The sequence below is a fragment of the Lemur catta genome, chromosome 5 (genome assembly GCF_020740605.2).
Source record: "Lemur catta isolate mLemCat1 chromosome 5, mLemCat1.pri, whole genome shotgun sequence".
In the NCBI taxonomy this organism is placed as follows: Eukaryota; Metazoa; Chordata; class Mammalia; order Primates; family Lemuridae; genus Lemur; species Lemur catta.
Genome location: NC_059132.1, coordinates 37785264 through 37810643, shown reverse-complemented (window position 1 = coordinate 37810643; position 25380 = coordinate 37785264). Strand labels below are relative to the sequence as shown.

General features: G+C 39.3%; 1 protein-coding gene, 1 long non-coding RNA gene and 1 other non-coding gene across 3 annotated transcripts in view; all 3 read left to right on the top strand.

The window, feature by feature from the left end:
* The window catches only part of LOC123638761, a 76880-nt gene that overhangs the window by 34546 nt on the left and 16954 nt on the right, over positions 1–25380 (top strand). Inside the window, exons 17-21 of the mRNA XM_045552591.1 lie at positions 14809–14923; positions 15081–15254; positions 19049–19155; positions 20347–20469; positions 23292–23368. Of these exons, the coding sequence (XP_045408547.1) occupies positions 14809–14923; positions 15081–15254; positions 19049–19155; positions 20347–20469; positions 23292–23368 (596 nt within the window). The remainder of the gene's footprint in view (positions 1–14808; positions 14924–15080; positions 15255–19048; positions 19156–20346; positions 20470–23291; positions 23369–25380) is intronic.
* LOC123638155 lies at positions 3603–5157 on the top strand. Its single transcript, XR_006735205.1, has 3 exons — positions 3603–3656; positions 4336–4375; positions 4891–5157. It is a non-coding gene; the product is annotated as an uncharacterized LOC123638155 (long non-coding RNA).
* On the top strand, positions 22070–22176 carry LOC123639006. Its single transcript, XR_006735577.1, has one exon. It is a non-coding gene; the product is annotated as a U6 spliceosomal RNA (small nuclear RNA).

Here is a 25380-nt window from a genome sequence, read left to right as displayed (position 1 = left end):
AGGGCAGCAGACCGAGAGTCTGTCTCAAAAAAAACAAAAAACAAAACAGAAAAACCTGTAGTGAATACCATTGCACACATATCTTGAGTTATTTACATTATTGGAAAAAGATACTATTTTCTTTTGAGGAAACAAGAATAATAAATCTCCAAATCAAAATAAGACTAAAAGAGGTTATGAAGAAAAGACTAATCTGGACTAAAAATATTGGAATAAATCCCAGTTCTAATGGAGAATTGGATCAACTGCGAATTAATGTACATGTTACGTTTGGTCACATGTAACAGAAGTTGGACTCCAGCAGCTAAACCAGATAGGGGTTTTATTTCTCCCCTGTGAGAAGCATCTCAGAGTGAGGTGTCCAGGCTGGTGGTGCGGCAGCAGGGACTGGAGTTCTCTGAGCTTTCTGTTTTGCCATCCTTTGTGGGACGGGATTGTGTAGTCGCAGAATGGCTGCTTTACCTCTAGTTCTCTCTTCCACACCAGGCAGGAGGAAGGGATTGAGTAAAAGTAAAAGGAAAAATACATGTGCCAGCACCTCCCTCTTTTTAAATTGGAAGCACTTCTCTTGGAAGCCCAATCCCATAGATTTTTGCCTGTATTTTATTGGCCGGAACTGGATCACATGGCTCACCCTAGTTGCAAAGGAATGTAGGGAGGTGAGAATTTGACTGAGTGTGTCACCACACCCCCTAAAAGTGGGGTTCTGTTAATACCGAAGCAGGGGAGAATAGGTCTTGGGTAGGTAACTAGTAATGTCTGCCATGCCTGAATTAAGTTATATGTGCTGCACACAGAAAACATGGAGAAATAACTGAAATCACATGGAGATTCTGTGTGCTATTCTCCGTGGGCATGTGCCCTGGGGGTTTGGATAGGATGGGAGCATCTGTTCCCTCAGTTGATATCAGCTCCTACCTACCTCTTGTTTATGAGCATCTAATTAGGCTGAATGCCAATCTGGTTATTAACAACAACAGTGTGGCACCTGAAGCCAGGCCAGCCACTTTATCTGATGCCCTAACCAAGAACTGTCTTTTCTCCAACACCCGAGGAAAAACCACTTGCTGTGTTAGATTGTCAAGAGATGGCATATATATCTCCAACGTGGCACGTCTTTAAGAGTTTTGGGGGGGATAATGTTGATGCCAGGCAGTTTCCACCTGGGGCACTGACTTGAGCTCTCAGCGGCCTTTAATGTAAGATGCGACTTCATGGAATTTCTGAGTTAGTGCCATAGCCAACAGAAAGAAATGACATTCCTATTGGCTCACTGGGTTCTGAAGGACCAAGAGATGGGCAGGTCAGCCTTGACTAATTCCCATTCTCCTTTTCCACCAGTCTGAATGCCCAAAGAGGAAGATAAAAAGCAAGTTTGCTGTTGGCTCAGCCACACAAGCTGTCCTTTGGGGCTCTGTGCTCATTCAATTTGCTCCACTCCAAACAGAATCCCTGGGAACTGCAGAGTTGGAATAGAATATAGCATGTTGGTAGTTTGTAATTGTGTTATTATCCATTTGTTCATAGAAGTTAACCTTTAGTATTAAAATTTGGTCCGATAGTAAAAAGTTCAGGATGTTCAGCAACTTGGAGTGGTCTCGCTTTCTTACGATTTTAAAAGTAAAATTGATTTTTTGAAAAATGTCTTCATCTTTTGGAAGGAGAAATTTAATTTGAAAATGATGAAAATAGTTCAGGTGGAAATGGTGTTGATGTTTTGAAAATAAAGTTACTGGGAGGTCTCATTTGATCTGGAAACATTCTAGTTTCTCCAGCACTTTAACAAAATTGTCACCTTTAGCAGAGGAGAAATATTTGTCATGTGATAATTACTAAATAAATGCTCTAGTGAAGCTTGAGTGCATGAAACTGCATATACAGTTGAGTATTTAAATTTATTTTAGAAAAATGAAACCTACATAATTTAAGATCATCTACAAAGTCATCATGATCTTATCCCTTCGTGATCGGATAAGTGAAATTAAAGACTGTCGACTTCACAGTTTATTCATTATGTGATCTTAGTTACATCATGTAGTTTAATTTATAGTTTAATTTGCCTGAAACAAATGTTTATAACTCCACTTTTGTCATCTGTTTTCTTTAGAATTTTTTTAATGAGCTATGTTTTAGTACCTTATTGTAGGCTTTATTAAAGTGTAAGAGCACTTTTTGTTTAAGATAAAAAAAAGAATGAGGTTAACTAACTTCATTCCACTTAGGTATATCCAGTTCAGGGCTCACAGTTTCTGGCGAGTTGGCGTTTTCAGGATCTCAGTGCCATTGCATTGACTGTCCTCACTGAAGTAAATCTGAAGAATATATATGACTTCCAGTGACTAGTGAGCATACATTTGAGCACTTTCCTCTACAGACCTTTGAGTTGGCTTGTGTGGAGGATGCCAGGATGGGTAAGACATGATCTTAGCTGTTAGGAACTTGGTCTAGAGAGGACAAGACATCCAGGTTAACTGTAAACCAAAGCTTTACGTGGCAAGTGCTGTAAACGAGCTGTAAACTGAGCATGGGTAAAGGAGTTGTGAGAAGGAAAGAGACATATTTTTGGGGAGATCAGAGATGGCTTCTTGGAAGAGAGGTACCATTTGAAATAGAGCCTGAAGGATGAGGGGTTTTCTAGGATTATGGAAAAGGGACTAACATGAATATAGGAACAGGGGCAGAAAAATGCAGAATTTGTGTGAGGCCATAATATTATGGAGTATTTAGCAGGAATTAAATTTGGCTAGGCCCAAACTAAGATGCCTTCGCTAGCTTGATTAGAAGGATTTTACTCTGTAGGTGAGAACAGGCCACTGAAGACCTTTAGTTGGGAATAATAAAATGAACACAGTGGTTTGGGGAGATTAATCTGGTGGCAGCATGAAGGCGGAATTCAATATACTAGGGTAGATTATTGCCACAATAAAGGCTTCGATGAGAGTAGTGGTACCAGGAATGAAAAAGAGGACAGCTCTGAGAGAGTGTGGCAGGTGTAAGATTCAAAGAGCTGATATAGAGGATAGGTTGATGTAAGTTTCAAAAACCATGAGTTTGAGATATTGGGAAACATCTCTTTGAAAATATCAGTGAGTCTCCATTGAACACTGTCATACTCAGCGTATCCTTCCCAAGTACCTACTGTGTGCCGGGTGCTGTGCTTGGTGCTGAGGATTCAAGGTGATGTTGCCCCTGCCCCCAAGGGGTGGCAGTCTGAAGCCGGGGAGACTGATGTGAGTCCAGCGGTTACACAGACCAGTGTGAAAGTGGGCTGAGCAGTGCCATGCCCAGCGACGTGTGAGCTGCCCTGGCCTGGGCAGTGGCAGGAAGCAGGAATTTTTGGGCAATGTGGAGAGAAGGAGGGGCTGACAGTCAGCCCTTGGGGGAGGAAGAGATGATCTGCTCCCTCGTTCCACCTTGCTCCAACCCTGGAGACTGCCACACTTCTGGGCCTGTCCCCAGCTCTGGCCCAAGGCTCCCTTCCTTTTTCACTGGTGGGGAGCCCCATACCCACCCCCGCAGACTCTTTTGCCCTGTGTGCCTCATTGGTCTTCGCAGGTGTTCCTCTGCACCCTGACCGTCTGTCCTCTGAGGATCCGTTTCGTCTTCAGGCGGTAGGTGAACTCTGGCTTCTGCACCTGCACAGCCGCGCAGACCATGTGAGCCACCCTCCCTCTGTGCATCCCTCCAGCCCCTGGCTGCTTCCCATGACAAGGAGAGAGCAAGGCCGCTTCTCTCCAAGGTTCAGGCTCTCACAGGCTGCTTTCAGGGGCATTTGTTGGAGACCATACATAACTACAGGGTGACTCAGAAGGAAAGTATATTCTGAGTGTTTTACCCGTGGTGACAAAGGGACCAGAGGCACCCTTTGTCTCTGCCCCATAAGCGTAGTGAGTGGCTGGCTGTTGCGTCTTCCTCCCCCGCGGGTCCTTAACTTCAGCTCACTTGGATGCTCCTGCAGCTGTTCAACACAGCCCTTAGCGGCTCCTCCCATTCAGCAGCTGCTGTTTCTGTTCCCTGTATCCCCAGGTCTTAGCAAGGATTTCCACGTGGCTTGCTTGACCTTTTGTTTTTTTTCTTTGACTTCCCATTCACCCTAAAGCCCCTGCAATTTGCTAGCTGCCTCCCAAGGTCTGAACCCAGGGCCTTTTTGGTTTTTTCTTCAGTTGTTGCCCAGGCTCACCTCCTTGTAGCATTTGACTTTGTTTAAATGATCTCTTTTTCCTTGGCTTCTCCTCTTTCTTTGGCTGCTTGCCCAGCCCCCGTTTCTGGTTAGTCATCTGGGAGGTGTCTGGCTTTCTCTTTACTTTCCTGTGTTCCTGTCTCTTCTTGGCACAGATGGCTTCCTGAGGCCAGCAGGTGCTAACACACACCTCAGGTGAGTGTGTCCACGACTGACTCCTGTCCTCTGCTTCCCTGCCCTGTCCCAGTTCAGACCCTCCCCTGCAGAGCCGTGGCATCACCGCCTGCTCCTGCAACTCAGAATTTTACATTTGACTCTCTCCCTGCCGATGTTTTGTGGCGTCTCCCAGTGAAATCTCCTATAGGATCTAGCCTACATCTTCCCTAATTCTGTGGGGGGAAATGCCACAACTGTGCCTCTTCCCCTGCCGTCTCCTAGTTCTTCTCCTTTTCCCAGTAACAATAATTTGGCTGCTTGTGGTTCTTGGTCCACGCCAACATCTAGCCCACTCACCCTGCTGGATACCATGACAGCTCCCGCTTAGCAAGGCACTCCAGGCTGTACTCTTTCAGCCTCATCTTCTGCCCTGACCTTACTTACCCTATACTTACTTACCCTGTACCGAAGCCTCCTCTTTACTATTAGAGTTTTCTAGAATGTGCCATGACACACTGTCACTTCTCCTCTCCCTGATATTCTTGCTTTTGTAGGAAACACTTTTCACCCAGTTCTCCCCCAAGTGAGCCCCTAAATGTGCCTCCACGCCCAGCTCCAGCTCCTCGTGCAAGGTCTTCCTCCCACCTCTGCCCACCCTGGGCCATGCTTAGGCAGCTGCCTCTCGAGGCTGACGTGGTGTCATGCTCATCTCTGAGGGTGTGCGGTTCCTGGTGTGGCGATGGCTGATTTACCGGTCTGCAGCCAGAGCCTGTTGCCCACATACTTCTCAAGCCTCGCTCACCTGTGTGCCTTGGCAGAAATGGTAGAGGAATGAATTCAAAGTCTTGGGAGGAGACAGAAGCGGGGGAACCTCTGGATTTTTGTACAAGGTCTCAGAAACCAAAGGACAAGGGGTGTTTGAGAACGGTGCTGTTAACACTGTCAAGTGGCAACAGAGTCACAAAAGGTATGCACAGGTCCCAGGGGCTTGGTTGTTTTCCAAAGGGGGAATGGGATGGTCAGTTTTATGTGTCAGTGTGGCCAGGCTATGATGCCGTGTTGTTTGGTCAAATGCCACTCTAGATGCTTTGTGTTATGGATGTGATCAATGTTTCGGTCAGTAGACTTTGTTTTAAATTTCAGAATATTATGGGGATACAAGCATTTTGGTTACATGAATTACTTTTGTACAGTTTGAGTCAAAGTTATAAGTGTGTCCATCGCCCAGATAATGTGCACTGAACACATTAGGTGTGACTTAGCCCATCTGTTCTTCCCCGCTCTCACCTGCTTGATTTCCATTGAATTTTGCTGCATATATCACATGAGTGTTGATCATTTAGTTCCTATTTAATAGTGGGTACTTGTGGTGTTTGTTTTTCCATTCTTGCAATACTTCCCTTAGGAGGATGGTCTCCAGTTCCATCCAGGTTGTTACAAAAGACATTAGTTCACCTAAGGCGCGAAACTATAAGAATTCTAGAAGAAGAGGTTGGAAAAACTCATATAGATATCGCCCTAGGTGAAGAATTTATAAAGAAGACCCCAAAGGCAATCACAGCAACAACAAAGATAAATAAATGGGATGTGATTAAATTAAAAAGCTTCTGCACAGCCAGGGAAACAATCAACAGCCAATAGACAACCTACAGAACGGGAGAAAATATTTGCATGCTATACATCTGATAAAGGACCAATAATTAGAATCTACAAAGAACTCAATGCTCACCAGCATTTATTTCTTGTATTTTTGATAATAGCCATCATAACTGGGGTGAGATGAAAGTTCCTTATGATTTTGATTTGCATTTCCCTGATTAGTAATGTTGAGCATTTTTTTATATAGCTATTGGTCATTTCTGTGTTGTCTTTTGAGAGATGTCTGTTTGGTTCATGTGCCCATTTTTAATTGGATTATTTGCTTTTTTGCTGTTGAGTTCCATGTATATTTTAAATATTAGATATTAATCCCTTATTGAATGGTTTGCCGTATTTTCTCCCATTCTGCTGGTTGTCTCTCTCTCTCTCCCCTTCTTTCTCTCTCTCTCTTTTTTTTTTTTTTAAGACAGGGTCTCACTCTGTCACCCAGGCTGGAGTACAGTGGTGCTATCATAGCTCACTGCAGCCTCGAACTCCTGGGCCCAAGTGATCCTCCTTCCTCAGTGTCCGAAAGTGCTGGGACTACAGGCATGAGCCACTGGGCCCGTGCAGTTGTCTCTTTACTCTGTTCACTGTTTCCTTTGCTGTGGCAAAGCTTTTTAGTGTGATATAATTCCATTTGTATATTTTTGCTTTTATTGCCTGTGCTTATGAGGTGTTCTCCATAAAACCTCTGCCCAGAAGCCTGCTCCATACCAATATCTTGAAGCATTTCCTCTGTGGTTTTTTTTTTTTTTTTTTTTTTGAAGTGGTTTCTTAGTTCAGGGTCTTACATTTAAATCTTTAGCCTAATTTGAGTTGATTTTTGTATATAATGAGAGATAGGATAGGGTGCTGGTTTCACTCTTATGCACATGGATATCCAGTTTTCCCAGCACCATTTGTTGAAGAGACCATCGTTTCCCCACTGAATATTAGAGGTACCTTTGTTGAAAATCAGTTGGCTGTAAACATGTGGATTTATTTCTGGGGTCTCTGTTATGTTCCATTGGTCTGTGTGTCTTTCTATGCCAGTACCACGCTATTTTGGTTACTATAGCTTTGTAGTATATTTTAAAGTCAGGTAGTGTTTTGCCTCCAAAACTCTCTCTATTTAAGTTTATTTTATAAGCTCTCATTCTGAAATGGCTTATTGTTTTTCTTTCTTTCTGTTTTATAGACATCATTACAGAGTTTACATTTGTTTATTTTGTATGATCATTTATTCAAATGATGTTTGCTGCTTGTGCTAGTTTGCATTGTATTTGTCATAGACCATGTTAAGGAACCTTGGATAGAGTTTTTTTTTAAAAGATATTATCTTACTGATGTCAAGTTACTACTACAATGCCTGGCACATAATACTTAAAAAAAAATTTTTTTTTTAATGTAGGCTGTGTCCACAAAAAAACTTATAATCTGGGTTACAGACTTCCAGATGGAGGTTTGAAATCTACCTATAGTAGATCTCCATTTGCAGGTTTGAAACCCCCTCCATACCCTGTACAAGGAGCCTTAATGGCATACCCTAGTTGCAGAACATCTGTAGGGACCCTGAGGCAGCCCATGGCGAGCCTCCCCAGCTTGCACAGGCATCTGAGCTGCAGCATCCAGACCCACACCGTGAGGGCCGCAGAGCTGGGCAACCGGATCCCGCTTCGCGTGGGTAAAACGGTTTTGTCCGTTAGCATTGGCGGGCATGCGCAGGGTCAGTGTTCCGAGGTGCGCATGCGCAGGGACGGTGTTCCGAGGTGCGCATGCGCACTTGTGTCTAACGGCTCAGGTTGACTCCGCTTGGCTCGGCTCGGCTCGGCTCGGCTCGGCTCTCTTCTGCCTGTCACTTCACTTTGTGTCGGAAACAAGCTTTCTTGGAGCTTGTGTCCAGACCGTGTTCTCTGAGTTGGATTGGGCTGGGGGGTGGGGGGGGGAGAGGAGTAGGTGAGGTGTCTGGAAGCCCACAACCAACACCATGAAGAAGTTCTTTACCTTCTCGAGGAAGGAGGGCGAGGGCAAGTCGCCCTCCAAGGGCAGCCTGTGGAAGGCTGTGGTGGCCCACAGGGACAAGATTCCTGAGAAGGCCTACACGGAGGCCTGTTATGAGATCGTTGAGAGAGAGCTAACCGAGTTCCACTGCGCTGTTTGCTTTGAGGAGGCATCTAAAGTTGAGAACATCCTGAGGGAAGATCCATCATGGTTGGACAGCAGAGATTGGTACCGAAGGTAATGGGAATCACCAGCTGGGACAGGGGGCTGTGGGATGGGTGCTGGGGCCGGGGCCGGGGCCGGGAGGGTGTGGGGTTAACGCTCTTTCCTGGACTTGGCCTCCCCGGCCCTCCTGTCCCCCACGGGGCTGGGCTGTCCTCCCCCCACAGGCCCCACACCGCCTGGGAGGTGGACTCCTTGGAGGGATCCCCCGCACCAGGTCGTCTTTATGAGTAGCAACAGAAAAACAGAACTTTAGCTGCTTTCTAATACACTCATCATTCCCCTTCTAGAGGTCTTTATTAACAATTTTAAAGTGATTTAACAAACGAAATTAAGTATATATAGCATTTTATTTTTAACGTACACGTTTTAGAACATGTTATATGCGTTATTGAAAGGTGCTTAAGGAGAGAAATAATTCCCATACTATACTGACTTCTGGGCAAAAAATTTTCACAGAAAATCCAATATCCATTTCATATGGAGGTACAGCTGTGTATATGTGTTCTTTACCAAGGGAACTTGGAGGGAAACTTTGATGTGAGGAGATGATTCTGTGTTCTTGAAGAGGAAAACTCATTTTTTGTGAAAGTGTGAACTCTTTTTATATCAATTCTACATAAAGCAAATAAATATATGAAGGTTTTAAAATGTTTGAGTGACACATGGTGTCTGTCTTTTACTATTGTGATAATATGAAGGAAATTTTGGAATGGAGTGAGCAAACCCTGGCCCTCTGGATGTGAAAAGATGCCATGAATTTCCATAGGTTAATGATTTACTAACAGCTGAAGAGATAGATAAATGAAGGGAACAGACTAGAAAATCCAGAAACACCCAAAAATATATACAAGTATTTAGAACTTGATGATGGTGACGTTTTGTATTAGAAGACAAAGATGAATCATTGATAAATGAAATGTCTGTTACCTGTTTGGAGAACCCTAGATAGATTTTTATGTCACAAAAATAAGTTCTTGATGGGATAAAGATCACGAATTTTGAAAAGAGGAAATGAGAAATATATTAGAAGAGAACACAAATGCCTATTCATTCTGATACATTTCCATGTTGGTGGAGACTTTCCTGAAAAGGAACTCACGAGCAAGCATTCTCAAGGTTGATTTAGTGGAAAAAAAATTTAAACCCCCTGTATATCAGAAAAAAAGTTAACAACTTAAAAGACAACGTACTTGCACCATATTTGCCACACACATACACACACATATGTGTATATCAGATGAAAAAAATGTATGTTTATTTTACAGTGAATTCTTTCAAATCAGCAAGAGAAAACCTGAACTCTAATTTAAAATTGGGCACAGTACTTTATTACAGACCTACAAGTGACTTGTCCACATAGGAGAAAATATTTAGTGTCCTTTCTAAGAGAAGGCTTTGGATTTAAGAGAGGAACAAGATACTGTTTCCTACCCACAAAGTGTGTCATTCCATTGTACAAAAATATTCTTAGGAAATAATTAGGTATACATGCAATTTGTTTTTCTCCACACTGTTAAAAATAGCAGTGTATTACAAAGAACCCATATAATGGATTTTTTTTTTACTTTTTCACTTAGAATTTACCATACATTTTCATATAAAAATGAATTCATTTAATTTTTATATAAAAGAGCTCTTTTATACTTCCAGGATGTTTGTTATATATCACTTATGGGTATATATAAAAATGAAAATGAAAGCAGAATAAAATACTTAAGGAATTGCTAAGCAATTGCTTCATATTTAGATTCCTACTCTTTTCTGAATCATTCTCTGTGCCTCACAAGAACACTGGTGATAGAGCATTTCTTAAAACCAAACATCAGCTCATATGCTGGCTTTGCAATTCCGTAGCGCTATCTTACTTTTGACTCTGACTTTAGGGAGATTGCTTAACTCATCTGATTGAACACCCAGGCCTCCTCACGACCATTCAGTTCTTAGCAGTTACAAGAGTGGTCCACTTATGTCGCCAAGATTTTCTTCCAAGTTACCAACACCTACACATTTTGCAAATTTTGATTCTGGTTTTGGTGTTTACTCATGTACAGGCAATGAAGACCAAATTAGGATTTGTTATCTGTCCAGGTAACAGCATCAAGACGCTATCATTTTAAAAATGAAACAGTATCTTAGAGTTAATGAACTACAGTAAGTAAGTTCCCATTTACAATTTAAATAATTCCACACATACACCATCTCATTTTCACAAAAACTCTGTGAAGCTAGGATTACCCACATTTTAAGAGAAAAAAGTGAAGCCCCTACCAGTTAAGTGGTAAGTAGTGAAGCCAGGAAAAGAATCCTAGTTTGCTGGTTTTCAAATCTATCTTCTTTCTTCTACAAGACCGTAGAAGTACAGAACTAATACTAAGTTGGCAAACTATGGTCTGTGGGCAAATCCAGCCCATCATCTACATTTTAAGAGAAAAAAGTGAAGCCCCTACCAGTTAAGTGGTAAGTAGTGAAGCCAGGAAAAGAATCCTAGTTTGCTGGTTTTCAAATCTATCTTCTTTCTTCTACAAGACCGTAGAAGTACAGAACTAATACTAAGTTGGCAAACTGTGGTCTGTGGGCAAATCCAGCCCATCATCTATTTTTTTTTTTTTTATGGCCTATGAGCCGATAATGATTTTTACATTTTTAAAAAGGGGGGGAGACTATTTAATGACATGAAAATTATATGAAATTCAAATTTCAGTGTCTACAAATAAGGTGTTGTTGGAATGCAGTCACATTCATTTACATATTGTCTGTGGCTGCTTTCACCCTACAACAGCAGAGTTAAGTAGCTGCAACAGAGATTACAGTGGAACACAAAGCCTAAAATACTATGTGGCCCTTTATAGAAAAAGTTTGCTGATCCCTGGTATAAATGATGGGTGCCACAAAGGGACAGAAATAGAAGATCAGTGCAGGCTGGACTTAACTGGAAAAACTTCAAGATCTCATTTTGAGTGAATGTTGTATGCCACATATCCATTAAATTAAATTTCATAAAAACATCTATTTAACTGTGCTACTATAGAAGGGACAAAGAAATATAAACAAAGGCCCTTGCACTCCAGGAGCTGTAATATTTTATTGGGGAAACACAAAAATATTTTCATAAAATTACCAGAGATAACTGTGACATGACTATGAAAAAATGCAATGCCAACTAGTAATGTACAAAAATTGACAAGTGGAAATGACAAAAGTGTTACAGGTGCTTAGGAAATATAATTTATGCCAATACTGGTGGTCTGAAATATTTTTTCTTCAAAAGGGATTCATACAAATTAAAAGGTACCACATTTCTTCAAGGAACACTCAACATCATAAAAAAAAATTTATTTCTAAATTAATTTATATACTTAATGTAATCTCAGAAATACTATCAGGGTTTTTTCACAGTACTAGTCAATTAGAAAGTTTATTTGTGAGAATAAACAAGAGGAGCCAGGAAAATCCTAAAAAAGAGTGATGGAGAAGCTACCTTTACCAAGTGTAGAGTAGCACATGAATAAAAAGGCCAATGGAAAAAGAAATTCTGTAAATAGACCAAAATCTATTTGGAAATTCAGTATATGACAAAGATGTCATTTTAATCAGGGAGAAAAAGGACTATTCTTTTATTGAAGTGAAATTCACATAATGGGAAAAGGACTTTTAGTAAATGGTGTTACAACACTGGATAGCCTGTGGATAGAGATAAAATTTGATGTGTTCCTCACTTTGCATATCAAGATAAACTTCAAACAGATGTAGAAAAAAATCAAAAATACAGGTACTAGAAAAACAAACATGAATTCCTTTATGATCTCAAAAAAGGTGGGTGTCTCAAAACCCAGAAGTAATGTATGCTAGGTGTAAGGGATAGTGATTGCTAATGGGTAAGGAATTTCTTTATGGCATGATAAAAAGTCTTCTGTAATTAGTGGTGATAACTGTACAACCTGGTCAATATACTAAATACCACTGACTTGTACATTTTAAAAGGATGATTTCTATGGTGTACGAATTATAACTTAATTTTTAAAAAATTAAACAAAAACCCAGATACTGAAATACTGGGATTTGATTCTTTTACTAACTAAATCTGTGACCTTGAGCAAATCACTTCACTTTGCCCTTGATTTCTCCACCTGTGTGAATAGCTCAATAAAGCCTTCCTAAGAGGCATGATATCCATAATAAATTTACGATGGATGAAAGACTATCCAATCAGATATGAATAAACATACAGCTTGAGAGGAGAAAAGCTGACATAAGAAATTGAAAGAAAAACATCTTTTAAAGTATGAACCATTCTCACAGTTCTCAATATATGATAATCTACTATCTATTATACCTTAAAAAGCTTATGTGTCAGAGACCCTAAGTGCTTTTCATGTATTATCTTATTCTCACAGCACTCTAAGGTAAGCAGAGGTATCCTCATTTTAGAGATAAGGAAATAGACGATGAGAGGTTAAATGACCTAACCAATGTAAATACTCAAGCTAGGCTGGAAACTCTGATCTATGTCCCTTCAAGCAACAAACTCTTTGATCCAAAGTATAATAAGAATGAGAACGGACTAAAAATATAAAGTTCTAGGTCTGAATGATGTTTCTGTCACTTAATCATTCTGTGATCTTAGGCAAGTCAGTGAACATTTGAGTTTTCTCAGTTATTAACAGAAAATATTAACTCTGGCCCTAGTTTACCTCATGGAATACAAAAAGGCATGAAAAAGCACAGAAATATGAATCTTGTGCAGATAGAAATAATTTCTTACTTTCTATTTTTTATTTTTTGTGGATTGGAATCTTCTGCCAACTTCTAGCCTCTTCAGATGTAAAGGGAATCTTTTCATCTCTGCTTGTAAATTTTCATTGTGTATACATGTGATCATATACAGATGTTTTTATTATATATATGCAAGCAATTATAGATGAATCCTTTTATTTTAGTTGTACCCTTAAGAACATGAAAAAAGTAGCATATAAAAATGGTCATTCTTGTTGCAAAAGTAGTGCTTTACTTTCTAAGAGTTTTATTTCAAACTGTTGAACTCTTCAACTTAATTTATCCATTCTTTCAACCACCTATGATCAAACATAACCTGAATACCTGTTATGTATCAAGCATATTCTACTGTTCTCTAAGGACCCAGCCACCCTTAAAAACTACCCGTTCATCTGCCCATCCTGAGCAAGTTGAGAGATTTAAAATTGGAGGATTAGGACTTAATCTCAATCAAAGCTTTTCCTCCCTCCCTTCAAACAAAAGAATTTTGAAGGTAGAAAATTATAAAAGATCACGTTTAATTGCCCTTTTAAAATTTGTAACAGTATTAAATGCTAATGTTAACACTGGACATATTTAATTTGCATATATTCTGTAAATCTAAATATTGAAAAAAATGAGCCATGCCCATTCGTTTGAATCCTGACTTTTCTTTATGTTAAGAGTTTTTGAAAATCAAAGTAAGAACTACTTCTCCAGGGATTCGGGGGTTGGGGGATGAAACTCACAACTAATGGAGTGGTGAGCATTGTAGAGGAGAAGGGCATGCCTCTGATCCTCGCTTGGGTGAGGCAAAGTCATAAAATGTAACCAAAATGTTTGTACCCTCCTAATATCCTGAAGTAAAAGGGATGATAAGTGATCACACCTAAGCTACAACTGTCAGCAGCAAATAGAAGCCCAAAGGAAGAACAGTCCTGCACATATGAATTTCCAAGGTCAAACACTTCCATATGCTCTTAAGTATTCAGCAGTTGAAATAAGTGACCTTATCAAAGACAAAAAAAAAGAACTACTTTGTTTTAAAAAAGTCTTGTTGTTCTTTCAGCCTTCTTTTTCCATAGTATTGTTAAGAAGTAAAATTTATTTAAATGCCTATCATATGATTAGAACTGCCGTAGACCTGCTGTATATACCATATTTCCCTTAAAGTGAGACACCATGGATCGTGTGATGCCGCATTATTTTTCTTATCAATAAGAGAAGGTTGAAAATGCTGCCCAATGTGTTTTAAATAAATCATGAATGACAAGTAGCATTCCGACATCAGAAATGTTGAAATGTGAGAAAATGACTATCTTAGAATCTTTGAACTACAGTGTTATCTCTGATTCTTAAAATAAACCACAAAGTTGGTACAATTGTATCATTTTACTTAATTCAAGTGTTGTCTTTGTTAAGTAGCAGTAATAGTAATAATGATAATATCTAACAATCATTGGGTTGCTATTTGCACTAGGAACAGTTCTAAATACTTTGTATAGTTTCTTATTTTAGCATCGCGCTGGTGTCTTGTGAGATAGCTGCTATTTTGGTCCCCATTTTATTGATAGCCTTTCTGTGCTTCAATTTCCCTAAGTGACAGCTAGTAAGTGACAACCTTTAAAGTAGGATTCAAACCCAAGTTGAACTGAATCCAAAGGCCAAGCCGGTTCTATTCCAGTAGGCTGCTCTTTGATTAATGTAGTGAGTAGTAAGAGCTAAAAAGTATTATACTTTCTTCACAAGAACATCAGATATTTGTTTTGAAGGCCAAGGAATCACATGCTATTTATTGTTTACAATTATGTGAATCATTGTATGTTTTGAGATAATGCACTACAATTTTCTAAAACGTCCTCTCACTTTCATAGGACTGCTCTACATTTGGCCTGTGCCACGGGCCGGGCAGAAATGGTGAGACTCCTCATCAAGAGAAAGTGCAAACTTAACTTGTCTGACAACAAAAAGAGGACAGCTCTGATGAAGGTATAGAGCAGCCGGCTATTTCAGCATGTAATGGATTTGACTTAAATACATAGAATAAAACTGAATGCATCTCCCTTAAGTATGAATCAGTGATCTGTTGAGAGTTTATGTTGAATTCCTAGAATTTTCTCTCTATTTCTTGTTCTAATACTGACAGGCCGTCCAGTGCCAGGAGGAGGAGTGTGTAACCATACTGCTGAAGGCTCTGGCTGAGGTAGATCGTCAGGATGCCTATGGCAACACTGCTCTTCACTATGCTGTTTCTCACCAGAATGTATCAATAGCAAAACAACTGCTCTCACATGGTGCATTTATTGATCGCCGAAACAAGGTATAGATCAACCAACTTTATTTTCAAAATATTTGAAATGCATTTGTTTTAACATTGACACTTGTAACTGTCAGTTTTCCATATTTGAGATCTCAAGCATTCCCTGAATGAATATATTTTAAAATAACTTAATTGTCTAAGGTTTTGCTTGAAATATTGATTCTTTTAAAGAAGGATTAGCCGGTACGACTTTCCTTTATGCACTTATGGTCAGTGTGTGTGTGACAACACTGAATTTGTTAAAGGTAAAACTTGTTTATTCAAGAGTTTTTTTGAACCCAAGGGTTTTTTTCTGGTTAGTGTAAAACAAGGCAGGAAGGTGAAATTTGCCCTGGCAATAGGCTTTATCTTAAAACTCAAACAAAACTAACTCATTTTACAATAAACGGAAGTCTTGCTGCTACTGACAAGTTCCTTAAAAAAGCGATTTGTGTAAAAGTGATTTATCTCTCAGTGGCAAGATTTAAGAGGGACAAATGGAAAGGGAAAAGGAGACCAGTCATATACAGGCTAGTCTGGAAATTAGGTGATTGAGGGGAAATACCAAGAAGAGGGGTGTGTGTGTGTGTGTGTGTGTGTGTGTGTGTGTGTGTGTGTGTGTTTCCGTTTCCAGGTTCTATGTTTAGAGCAAGTGATGTTCAGTTTTGAGACTAAGAATTCTCTTTTTGGGAAAGAGAATTAGTGAGTTGTAAACTTGCCTAGAGATGAGTTTCGGGAGGTCGCTGGGGAAGCCAGATTGGCAGTAAATAGGTGTTGATGCAGGGGGGAAGCCTTCAGAAGAGGGAAGAATGAATAATTAACTGAGTCATTATCCTATTCTTGCAGAAACAGCCACTTAGACAAGATTCTACTGGAATGCCTTGATGGGGAGGTGGGAGATAAGGAGCTTATAACTAGCACAGTCCAGTTGCATTTTGAGTATTTTAGTTCCTACTCTACCCGTATGCAGGAAAATTAAATGCAGTCTCCTGCTCTTTCCTGGTTTTGGCCAAGTCCCCAGTGATAATTGGAATTGGCCATTTGACTGAGAAATAACACCAAAGTGATTACCTGCTGCACTGGTTCTCAGCTAGAACTGTACATCACTGTGATGTTTGGAAATTTTTAAAAAATCTATAAGGTCTCCTCTGAAGATTTTGCTTTAGTAAATCTAATAAGGCCTGGACATGTATTTTTAAAAATACTTCCTCACAGCTGGGCACAGTGGCACGTGTCTGTACTCCCAGCCACATGGGAGGCTGAGGTGGGAGGATCACATGAGTGCAGGAGTTCGAGTTCAGCACAGGCAACATAGTGAGACCCTCTCTCTAAGAAAAAGATTTTTTTTTACCTGATGATTCTGACACACTTTTGGTTTGAAACACTGGATAGATAAATATAAAGTATAAATTTCCATATTTCAAAACTTAAGAATTATCTCTGGAAAATTTGGAGTTTGGTAAGTGCTATGTCCTTCCAATCTCTCCTTTCCAATAATATTAGCCTGACACTTGTCTGTCTGTCTCTACCTCTGTGGTTGTAAAATTAAAAGGAATATTATTGGTAATATCTATCAACATCCAAAATAACAGCCTTTTCCTTCTAACTGCCAATCATTCACTGCCATTCAGAGGGTCTTTAGAAATTTGCTTATGGGGAGCCTTTCAGTAAGTAGAGGTGGACTCTTGCCGGTGTTCGTGTCTCTTTGCTAGTGTCCAGATTGTTAGGTTGTATTATGGATTATGTCAGTATGTCTGTTGTGTTCATAGAGCTTGAGTATAATCAGGATGGCAGTTTTAAAGACTGAAAACTATGAAGTTCATAAGAATACAGATAGGAATTCGTTTAACAATTTGGTTTCAGCAGTCCTAAGAACTGAGTAACCATTTGGTTAACAATCTGGGACAATCAAGTGTCAATAGATTGTAAATGAATAGGTGTTTGAAAAATTCTTGAAGTGAGTATTATGAGCCATAGTAGCAATTTTTATTACATATTGGGCCTGATGTTTTGGCAAAACCTATGATGGTAAAGAAAGGAAAGCCTTTACCTATAAGTACTTGCTTTATGTACAACCATTTGGAAATGTCCATAGCAAATGTTCAAAACACGAGGACTGTAGTCTAAATGCAGCCTGTAGGTAGGTTGAGTTTGCCTCCATAAATTGAGTCAACATGTGAAAGTTAGGAGACTTGCAGAAACCTGGATTTCAGGCTATTCTTAACGAAGCAAATTTGGTGCCCCTGGAGCCCATATTCCCATTTGGTAACTGTACAGAGGTTGCCCCTTTACAGGAGGTGTGTGTTCTCCAGTTTGCTCCTGTGCCCCCCAGGGACTTCTGTTTTCCAGGTCACCTACTTTGCCTCTGTAAGTATTTGAGGGTAGAACTCCTGTTTTGTAGTACATTTTGATAAAGATTTGAAGGTTTTCGTGAGAGTTTATACTTGTTCACACTACATAGTGTATATTATATATTAGTCCTTTAGTAATGGGGTTGAATGTTAGAATTTAGAAGTTTTCTTAAAAAACTCTTTTCTTTATGTATATCATAAATATTCAGCCTCCCATTAGAATGCCTCTAAGCCTTTTGAGGTTAATTGTGGTCATAGCTGGATAGGTTATCATGTTGCAGACCCAGTTATATCTTTCTCCTGAGCATTGTCCTTTGACAATGCAAGTGATTTAGGGGCTTGCATTATGATAGAAATAATCCATATAGATCAGTATTAGAACTTTTATTGATAAGCCATTGTATTTTTATTTGTGACTTACATTTTTCCTAAGATAAAACATCATTGTATGTAGCAATTAAAATGGAAACCACAATAAAAATAGATTAAAATAAAGTAGATATGCATTACGGTCCCAGATTGTCATCATGGTTGAGAAGAAAATTTCAGACTGAACTAAGATATTATTAAAAAGGAATCATCTTGTCATAGGAGAAGCCACATGCACCATTTAATAGTAAGGAATCCAAGCTGCTTTAAGCCTATCTCTTTTAATTCAGAGCCTATTTCTTTAGTGATCCATTTGGAGCAGGAGTGCCTGCTGTTGGCACCTGGGTTCCTCACACCATTGAGGGAGGAGAATCAAGCGAGTTTGTGTCACCTGGAGGAAACCTCCACCTTTATTAGAAAGCTGTCAAAAGTGTATCCCTGAAGGTCTAATTCCTCACATGTTAATGTTCCACAGAAAATTATTGCCAAATAGGGATTAGGCAAAGTTCAAGAGATTTCTTTGGTACTGGTCATATAATGCACAGTTTTGTTAATATTTCTCTAAAGTAGATGGATGGCCATGGAATCTTTCTGTTGGAGTATAGTCCTTAACTTCTGGTAAAGTAGATATTCTTTGGAATGTTGTTTAAGAAACTCTGTTGTGGAGATAACAATTTAGATCCTTAATTCAATAAAAATACTTAAAGCACTTACTACTGTGTCTTAGGGTTTGGGGATGTGGAGGTAAAAGATACAGCCCCTGCCCTCAAGAAGCTCTTGGTGTAGATGGGAAACAATAAAATAATGCCAGTGTACTGTGATAAATGCTGTGACAGAAGCAAAGATCCTTGCAGCCCATGAATGTTTGCAGTGACTGTGCAGATGGCGGGAGTTAATGTGGAGAGGCAGAGGAGGGGTGTTTCCAAGGGAGGGAGCAGCACATTCAGAAGGCACACAGGGGTGAGCAGGAAAGGAATACCTTGGGTTTCCTTTCTCTACTATATGTTTAGGTTCATAGGATCTTATATAAGATTTGTAATTCAGTTGAGAAATACGTAATTTTGTGAATGATGAAGTGTTCTTGGTATGTTACAGAGTCACCTCACACCACTTTTACTTGCTGTAAGTCGAAAAGAAGAGGACATGGTGAAGTTTTTACTAGCGTTTGGAGCAAACATAAATGCAGTTGATAAGTTGAAAAGGTACAGTGGTCAGTTTTTTTTTTTTTTTTCCCAATAAACCTGAGTATTATTCTAGAGCGTTTAACAGTCACTGATGTTACCTTAAGGAAAAGATTAACTTATAATTATTGGGATATAGTGAGAAGCATCAATGCAAATGATCCGTTAGGTAGAAAAGGAATTATTTGGACCAGGCAACATAAAGAACAGTATATAGTAGGATTCCTTTGCTTTTATAATAGTGAGTGATGTTTATTATTTATAATCTGATGTTTTTAGTGATGTGACATTATATTAGCCAAAGGGGGTTCCTGTTAGTTTTTATAGTCTTCTGAAGAGTGGAGTTTAACTTTTAGTTCATTTTCTGCTTTAATACTGAATTTCTTAATGCTTTTATAGCATTTTTTAAACCCTGCTTCTTATATACCTCTTTTAAAATGCTCTATAGGAAACATAAATTGGAGTTGAAAGTCATTTTTGTCGTTTGGATGACTCTGCTTTAAGTTGCTTTCTTTGAAGAATATTGATGTTAGGTTAATCCCTAAAAGACTTGATTGCTGTTACCAGATAGTATGGGTTCATCAAGTGTTTTTCTTTTCCATTTCTGGTAGTACTTTGATGCTTTTCTTTTTAATTGTTATGGGCAGAGGGAAGAAAGCTTAAATTGGACAAACTTTTCTTTTAATGAAGGCAAACCATATGTGGGTGACAAAGAGAAAAGAGAGAGGCTTTAGAGTCATACAGACGGTTTAATTCCTGGCTTCCTCACTCGCTAGGCTTATGATCTTGGGAACATGACTTATCACCATATATGGTTTCTGATATGAAAATAATAATAATAATAATATATCCTTTCAGGGTGGTTGTGCATAATACAATATATTATATCAGACTGAGGAAGACATAGAGAATTCCTCATTTAATTTTATGCCTACTTTAGAGAAGTGATCTCAGCAAAGAATTAGCAACTTCTACTGTCATATCCCTGTGCATCAGACAAGAGGCTTCCTTTTTGTCCCTTCATTTTAGCCTTGGTGCTAATTTACAAAGATGAACGCTTGAGTACCCAAGACGCTTAAGTTTGTTAGTACATGTAAATGGTTAATTCTGTACTAACAGTCAAGGTATTAAATGGGTAAAGCCTAACAACCTAGCCTTTGATGTAACTTTACTAAAGCTCCGAAGGTTGAAGTTATCTCTCTGTTATTTTAGAAATGCTTTCATGCTGGCGAAAGAGTCTCAGTCATCACGTGTACTCAGTCTTCTTCAGGACCATGTTGATAGGATGGCCTTAGGACAGAATCTAGATGACACTTTTGCTATTGGTTTTAATAGGTAAGTGTTTACATGAAAAGACTAGTTAACACTAAATGGAAGTTTAACATAATTAGAAGTATTATATCTTATACATAAGGTGAGTGAGATTTCATAATCTGGTTCAGGTACTTTTGGAATGGCAGAGAGTTAGTCCACTTCATCAGCCAGAATTCAAACAAAAGACTAACTAGTTAGAAGGACCAAAGAGTACAGCATTCTTTTTCCCATGACTTTTAAGACCTTTATCCTTAGGCATCCCAATGTCGTACTTTCCACTCCATGTGTAACCTGTATTCCTGGGGAGAAAAATGATTGCACATGTTTGATATTGCTAATTTGTTATTTGGGTCTTGAAATGGCTAATTTAGAGGAAAATCTTCTACTGTCCTTTGGGCATTATGTCCTCTACCCTCCTGCTTGAATTTTTCAAGAAACGAAGGGGTTCCCTAAGTACAAGGAAGACAGTTCTAATTACACGTTAGAAGGAGGGGAAAACTAGGTGTGAAGGCTCACGCCTATAATCCCAGCACTTTGGGAGGGTTAGGCAGGATGACTACTTGAGGCTAGGTGTTCAAGAACAGCCTGGGCGGCATAGGTAGACCCCATCTCTTAAAAAAAGAAAAAGTAGCCATTGGGTGGTGGTGCCTGCCTGTATTCCTAGGTAGTCAAGGGGCTGAGGCAGGAGGATCACTTAATCCCAGGAGTTTGAAGCACCAGTAAGCTATGATTGTGCCACTGCATCCCAGCTTGGGTGACAGAGTGAGACCATGTCTCTAAAAAATTTGGTAAAATCTAAAAAAGGGAAGGGAATTAAAGGACCTTTCAATCATTCTGTCGGTTCTGGTGCTGCCTTGTTGCTATTGAGACTGGTCCTGCAGTCTGGGAAGGATTGACCTTTGCTACCAGGGTGCCCTCACTAACCCAGATCCCGCAGTCTTCATGGTGATACGTACTTAGATTTCAAAGTTACTTTTTTTTAGATCACATTCAAATGCTTAATTGCTCAGCCATCATTCCCAAAACACCAGTACTCTGCTCTGGCAGTTGGGCCTCATAGCTTTAGCCACACACATAGTGAGCAAGTTGACCTTTCCCTCACACTCAGAACTGTCTGTGGAGTACTCATGTTAGCCTAGACTTAGCCTAGACCTTTGAGCAAGGTCTCAAAGGTAATGGTCGGTTGCCCTTTGAGGCCTTTGTCTGTCTTTTCTACAGCAAGTAGTAGTTGGGATTGTTCTAAAGTGTCAGAGAGGTTCAAAGAATGTTACAGGAAGAGATGAGAATTTCCTTACTTCTTTGCTACCACATCTGTATCCTGAGGGCCCTTTCTATCCCGTGTAGCACCTCTTCTTAGGTAGTAGAAGTTCCCATATTGTCCTTCCCCAGAGTAGTGGTCACCAACTCACAGTTGGCCTGGCAAGTGACCTGTTTACTGTTAGCAATGAAAACCTCCCAAGCCACTTGCGTGTGTGTGTCATGTTCTAAAATTATTTTCAGATTCTTCCTAGCAAGAAAGCCATTCAACAGAATTCTCTGAATCTAAAGTAGAATAGTTGAATTTAACAGAGCCAAGCTTCATCCATGAGTCATCAGTAACCACAAAGAAAAGTAGGGCTTTGTGTTTGCTCCGGCAGCATATACACTAAAATTGGAACCCTGCAGAGAAGATTAGCATGGTCCCTGCCCAAGGGAGACATGAACATCGGTGAAGCATTCCGTGTTTTATGCAGTCCCTGAAACATCATTTGCCCATTTGCTGACTAGCTCCAAGGTAACAGTGTGTGTCAAGGCAAAAACAGGTGACACCCAATATTAAAATTGTGTTGGGACTTTCAGTACAGAAATAGTCCCGTAATATGATCTATGAAATGTCAATGGAGCTCAGTAGTGTGGAATGTTGTGTGCAAATATGTTGTTAGTACTTAGAAATGAGAAAATGTCAACTTGCACTGCCTTCGTTCAACTTAAATAAAAATAGGGTTTTGCCTTCCACGTCAGTTGGAGACGGGCATGGAGATTAAGCATCATTCTAGCAAAGATCTGCTGATTCAGAGTTTGAGCAGGTAGAGGAGGAACAGTAGTAGTCCAAGTTAGGTTATGACATCCATTAATTTTCTGCCCTTGCTGTGATTAAGTAGCTCAGTAACAGTGGACAATTATGTTATCCCATTTACTGAAGTAATATTTATAATAAATTTTGTTAAAATTATGAAACAGGTGAGATTCCCTGAATTACAAGCCACAAACAGTAGAACAAGGAATAAACAAGGGTCGGACTTAGTAACATTTTTGAAAACTGTATCATTTGAGTATTAGTACCTATGGAAAAATACAATTGTGTTTTGTTTGGGATTCCAAAATCATTTCAGCCATAAAGTTCAAGGACAAATTATTCCATTGATTCCCTATCTTTCTGAGCCTTGTAAAAATGTTCTCTCATTAAATGTTGTTTTAGAGCCCAGTGAACTAAGGCAGTAAAATCCTTATTTTTAGAAGGCAGTGAGCCTGAGAGAAGCAACTTGTCCAAGAACAAATAGCTGTTGCTTACAGAGAGCTAGGACTTCTTCTGAGTTCAGGACACGTTGCATCATGTCAAGGGACCTCTGGTTAATTCACTGCTCTATACTCCCTTCATGAGTACTTCACCTTACTTTTCTTCTTTAACTAGAGGCTTAATAAGGAGTTTGTTGAGCTTACAAACTTGAGGTATATGGGATAATTAAAGATCTGTTATTATAATAGCTCTGATATTGTCTGAAATACTCTTCAGAATTTAATTTATTTGGTAAATGATTTTCATGTCAGTAGTAAAACAGTAATTTTATTTATTACATTTTTAGAAATAGAATTCCCCAAGAAATTTCACAAGATAAAGAAGAAAAGATTCTGGAAAATCCTTCTCAAATTAGCAATCCAGGTAAGCCTTCTTACAGTGACTGCCTCTTTGGTGGGCGTACAATAGATACATAAGTAGGAATAGTGAAGTTTTGAGTATAAAGGAGGAGTTTAAAAGGTCAATGTGTAAACTGCATGCATATTTCTTCTTGAATATTTTTTAGTAGTCTAGAATGCAGAGTTACTTTAAGTTAGGCATACATCACTTATTATCTCAAACAATATTGTCTGGAAAAAAATCATTTATTTAACTTTGGTCCCTAAAATCCTGTTTGATATTTTTGGCTAAATAAGAAAGAAGATTTTTAAGTTAGTATATTCCGTTTCCAGTCACATTATAATGAATTGCGCTTGGTATAAAAACGCATCTTCTATTTAATTTTTATAATAAATGGTTTGCATTTAGTGAATAGTAGTTACAGTTGACCTTGAACCATGGGAGGGTTAGGGACATCAATCCCCTTTCATTCGAAAGTCTGTGTATAACATTTTACTTTGCAAAACTTTACTTACAGCCTACTGTGGACTGGAAGCCTTGTGATAACATAAATAGTCAATTAACACATAGGTTGTATGTCATATGTGTTATATATTGTATTCTCACAATTAGGTAAGCTAGTGAAAAGCAACTGTTATGAAGAAAATCATAAGGAAGAAAAACTACATTTCCTATTCATGAACTGGAAGTGGATCATCATAAAGGTCTTTATCCTCTTTATCTTCACATTGACTAGGCTGATAAAGAGGAGGAGGAATAGGAGAGGTTGGTCCAGCTGTGCCTGGGTGACAGAGCAGAAGAAAATCTGCATCTAAGGGGACCCCTGCAGTTCAAACACCTGTTGTCAAAGGGAGACTATGTATTTGTATTACATAGGGATTTGTGTCACAGAAAAGTAACTATTTTTAAAACCGAGAACTCAAAAATACCTTTCTGATAGCATAAACAAATGACAATATTAACTGCAAATTGTGGCCAGTGTGCAGCAATACTAATAGGAGAATATTATTGTATTTATTTACTTTTGGAGACAAGGTCTCACTCACTCTATTGCCCAGGCTAGAGTGCAGGGCCTAGAGTGCAGTCAGTGCAGTAGGATCATCATAGCTCACTGTAACCTCAGACTCCAGGGCTCAAATGATCCTCCTGCCTCAGCCTCCCGAGCAGCTGGAACTACAGGTGCATGCCACCAAGCCCAGCTTGTTTTTAAATTTTTTTGCAGAGATGGTTTCTTTCTTTTTTTGAGAGAGAGAGAGAGAGACTCACTTTGTTTCCCAGGCTAGAGTGCCATGGCATCAGCCTAGCTCACAGCAATCTCAAACTCCTGGCCTCAAGCAATCTTCCTGCCTCAGCCTCCTGAGTAGCTGGGACTACAGGTGCTTGCCACCGCACCCAACTACTTTTTTCATTCTATTTTTAGTTTGCTGGCTAATTTTTTCTATTTTTAGTAGAGATGGGGTCTGACTCTTGCTCAGACTGGTCTAGAACTCTTGCCCTCAAGGATCCTCCTGCCTCAGCCTCCTATAGTGCTAGGATTACAAGCATCATGGGCCACCATACCAAGCCAGTGGATTATTTTATAAAGATACCTATTGAATGAAGATGTCAGAAAAGCAATTCTTTGTTGAGAAGTACAGATTATGTTAGAAATCCGCATACCAACAAGGTCTCACTATTATTGAATTCATTCCCCATAGGTTAAAACCAAATGATATATATTTACTTCACTAGAACGAGATGTGTTCTCCTATCTGCTGGATAATTGTCATGATAACAGTGACTTTGTGTCCCTTAGCCAAATGATTTTCATAAGAAATATTCCAGTAGCCCAACCGTGGGCTAAACCAATAATAATAAAAGTAGAGAAGTATTTCGCAATAACAAAAATGCTACTGTGCTACCTAGGTGGGACACCTACATCCTTGTACAATCTGAAGTATATGAGGGCACCTTTAATGTAGTATATATTCATCAAAGAAATTCCATAATTTAGGTATTGTAAGTAGTAGGAGACAAAGATCGAGTAGGCATAGTTT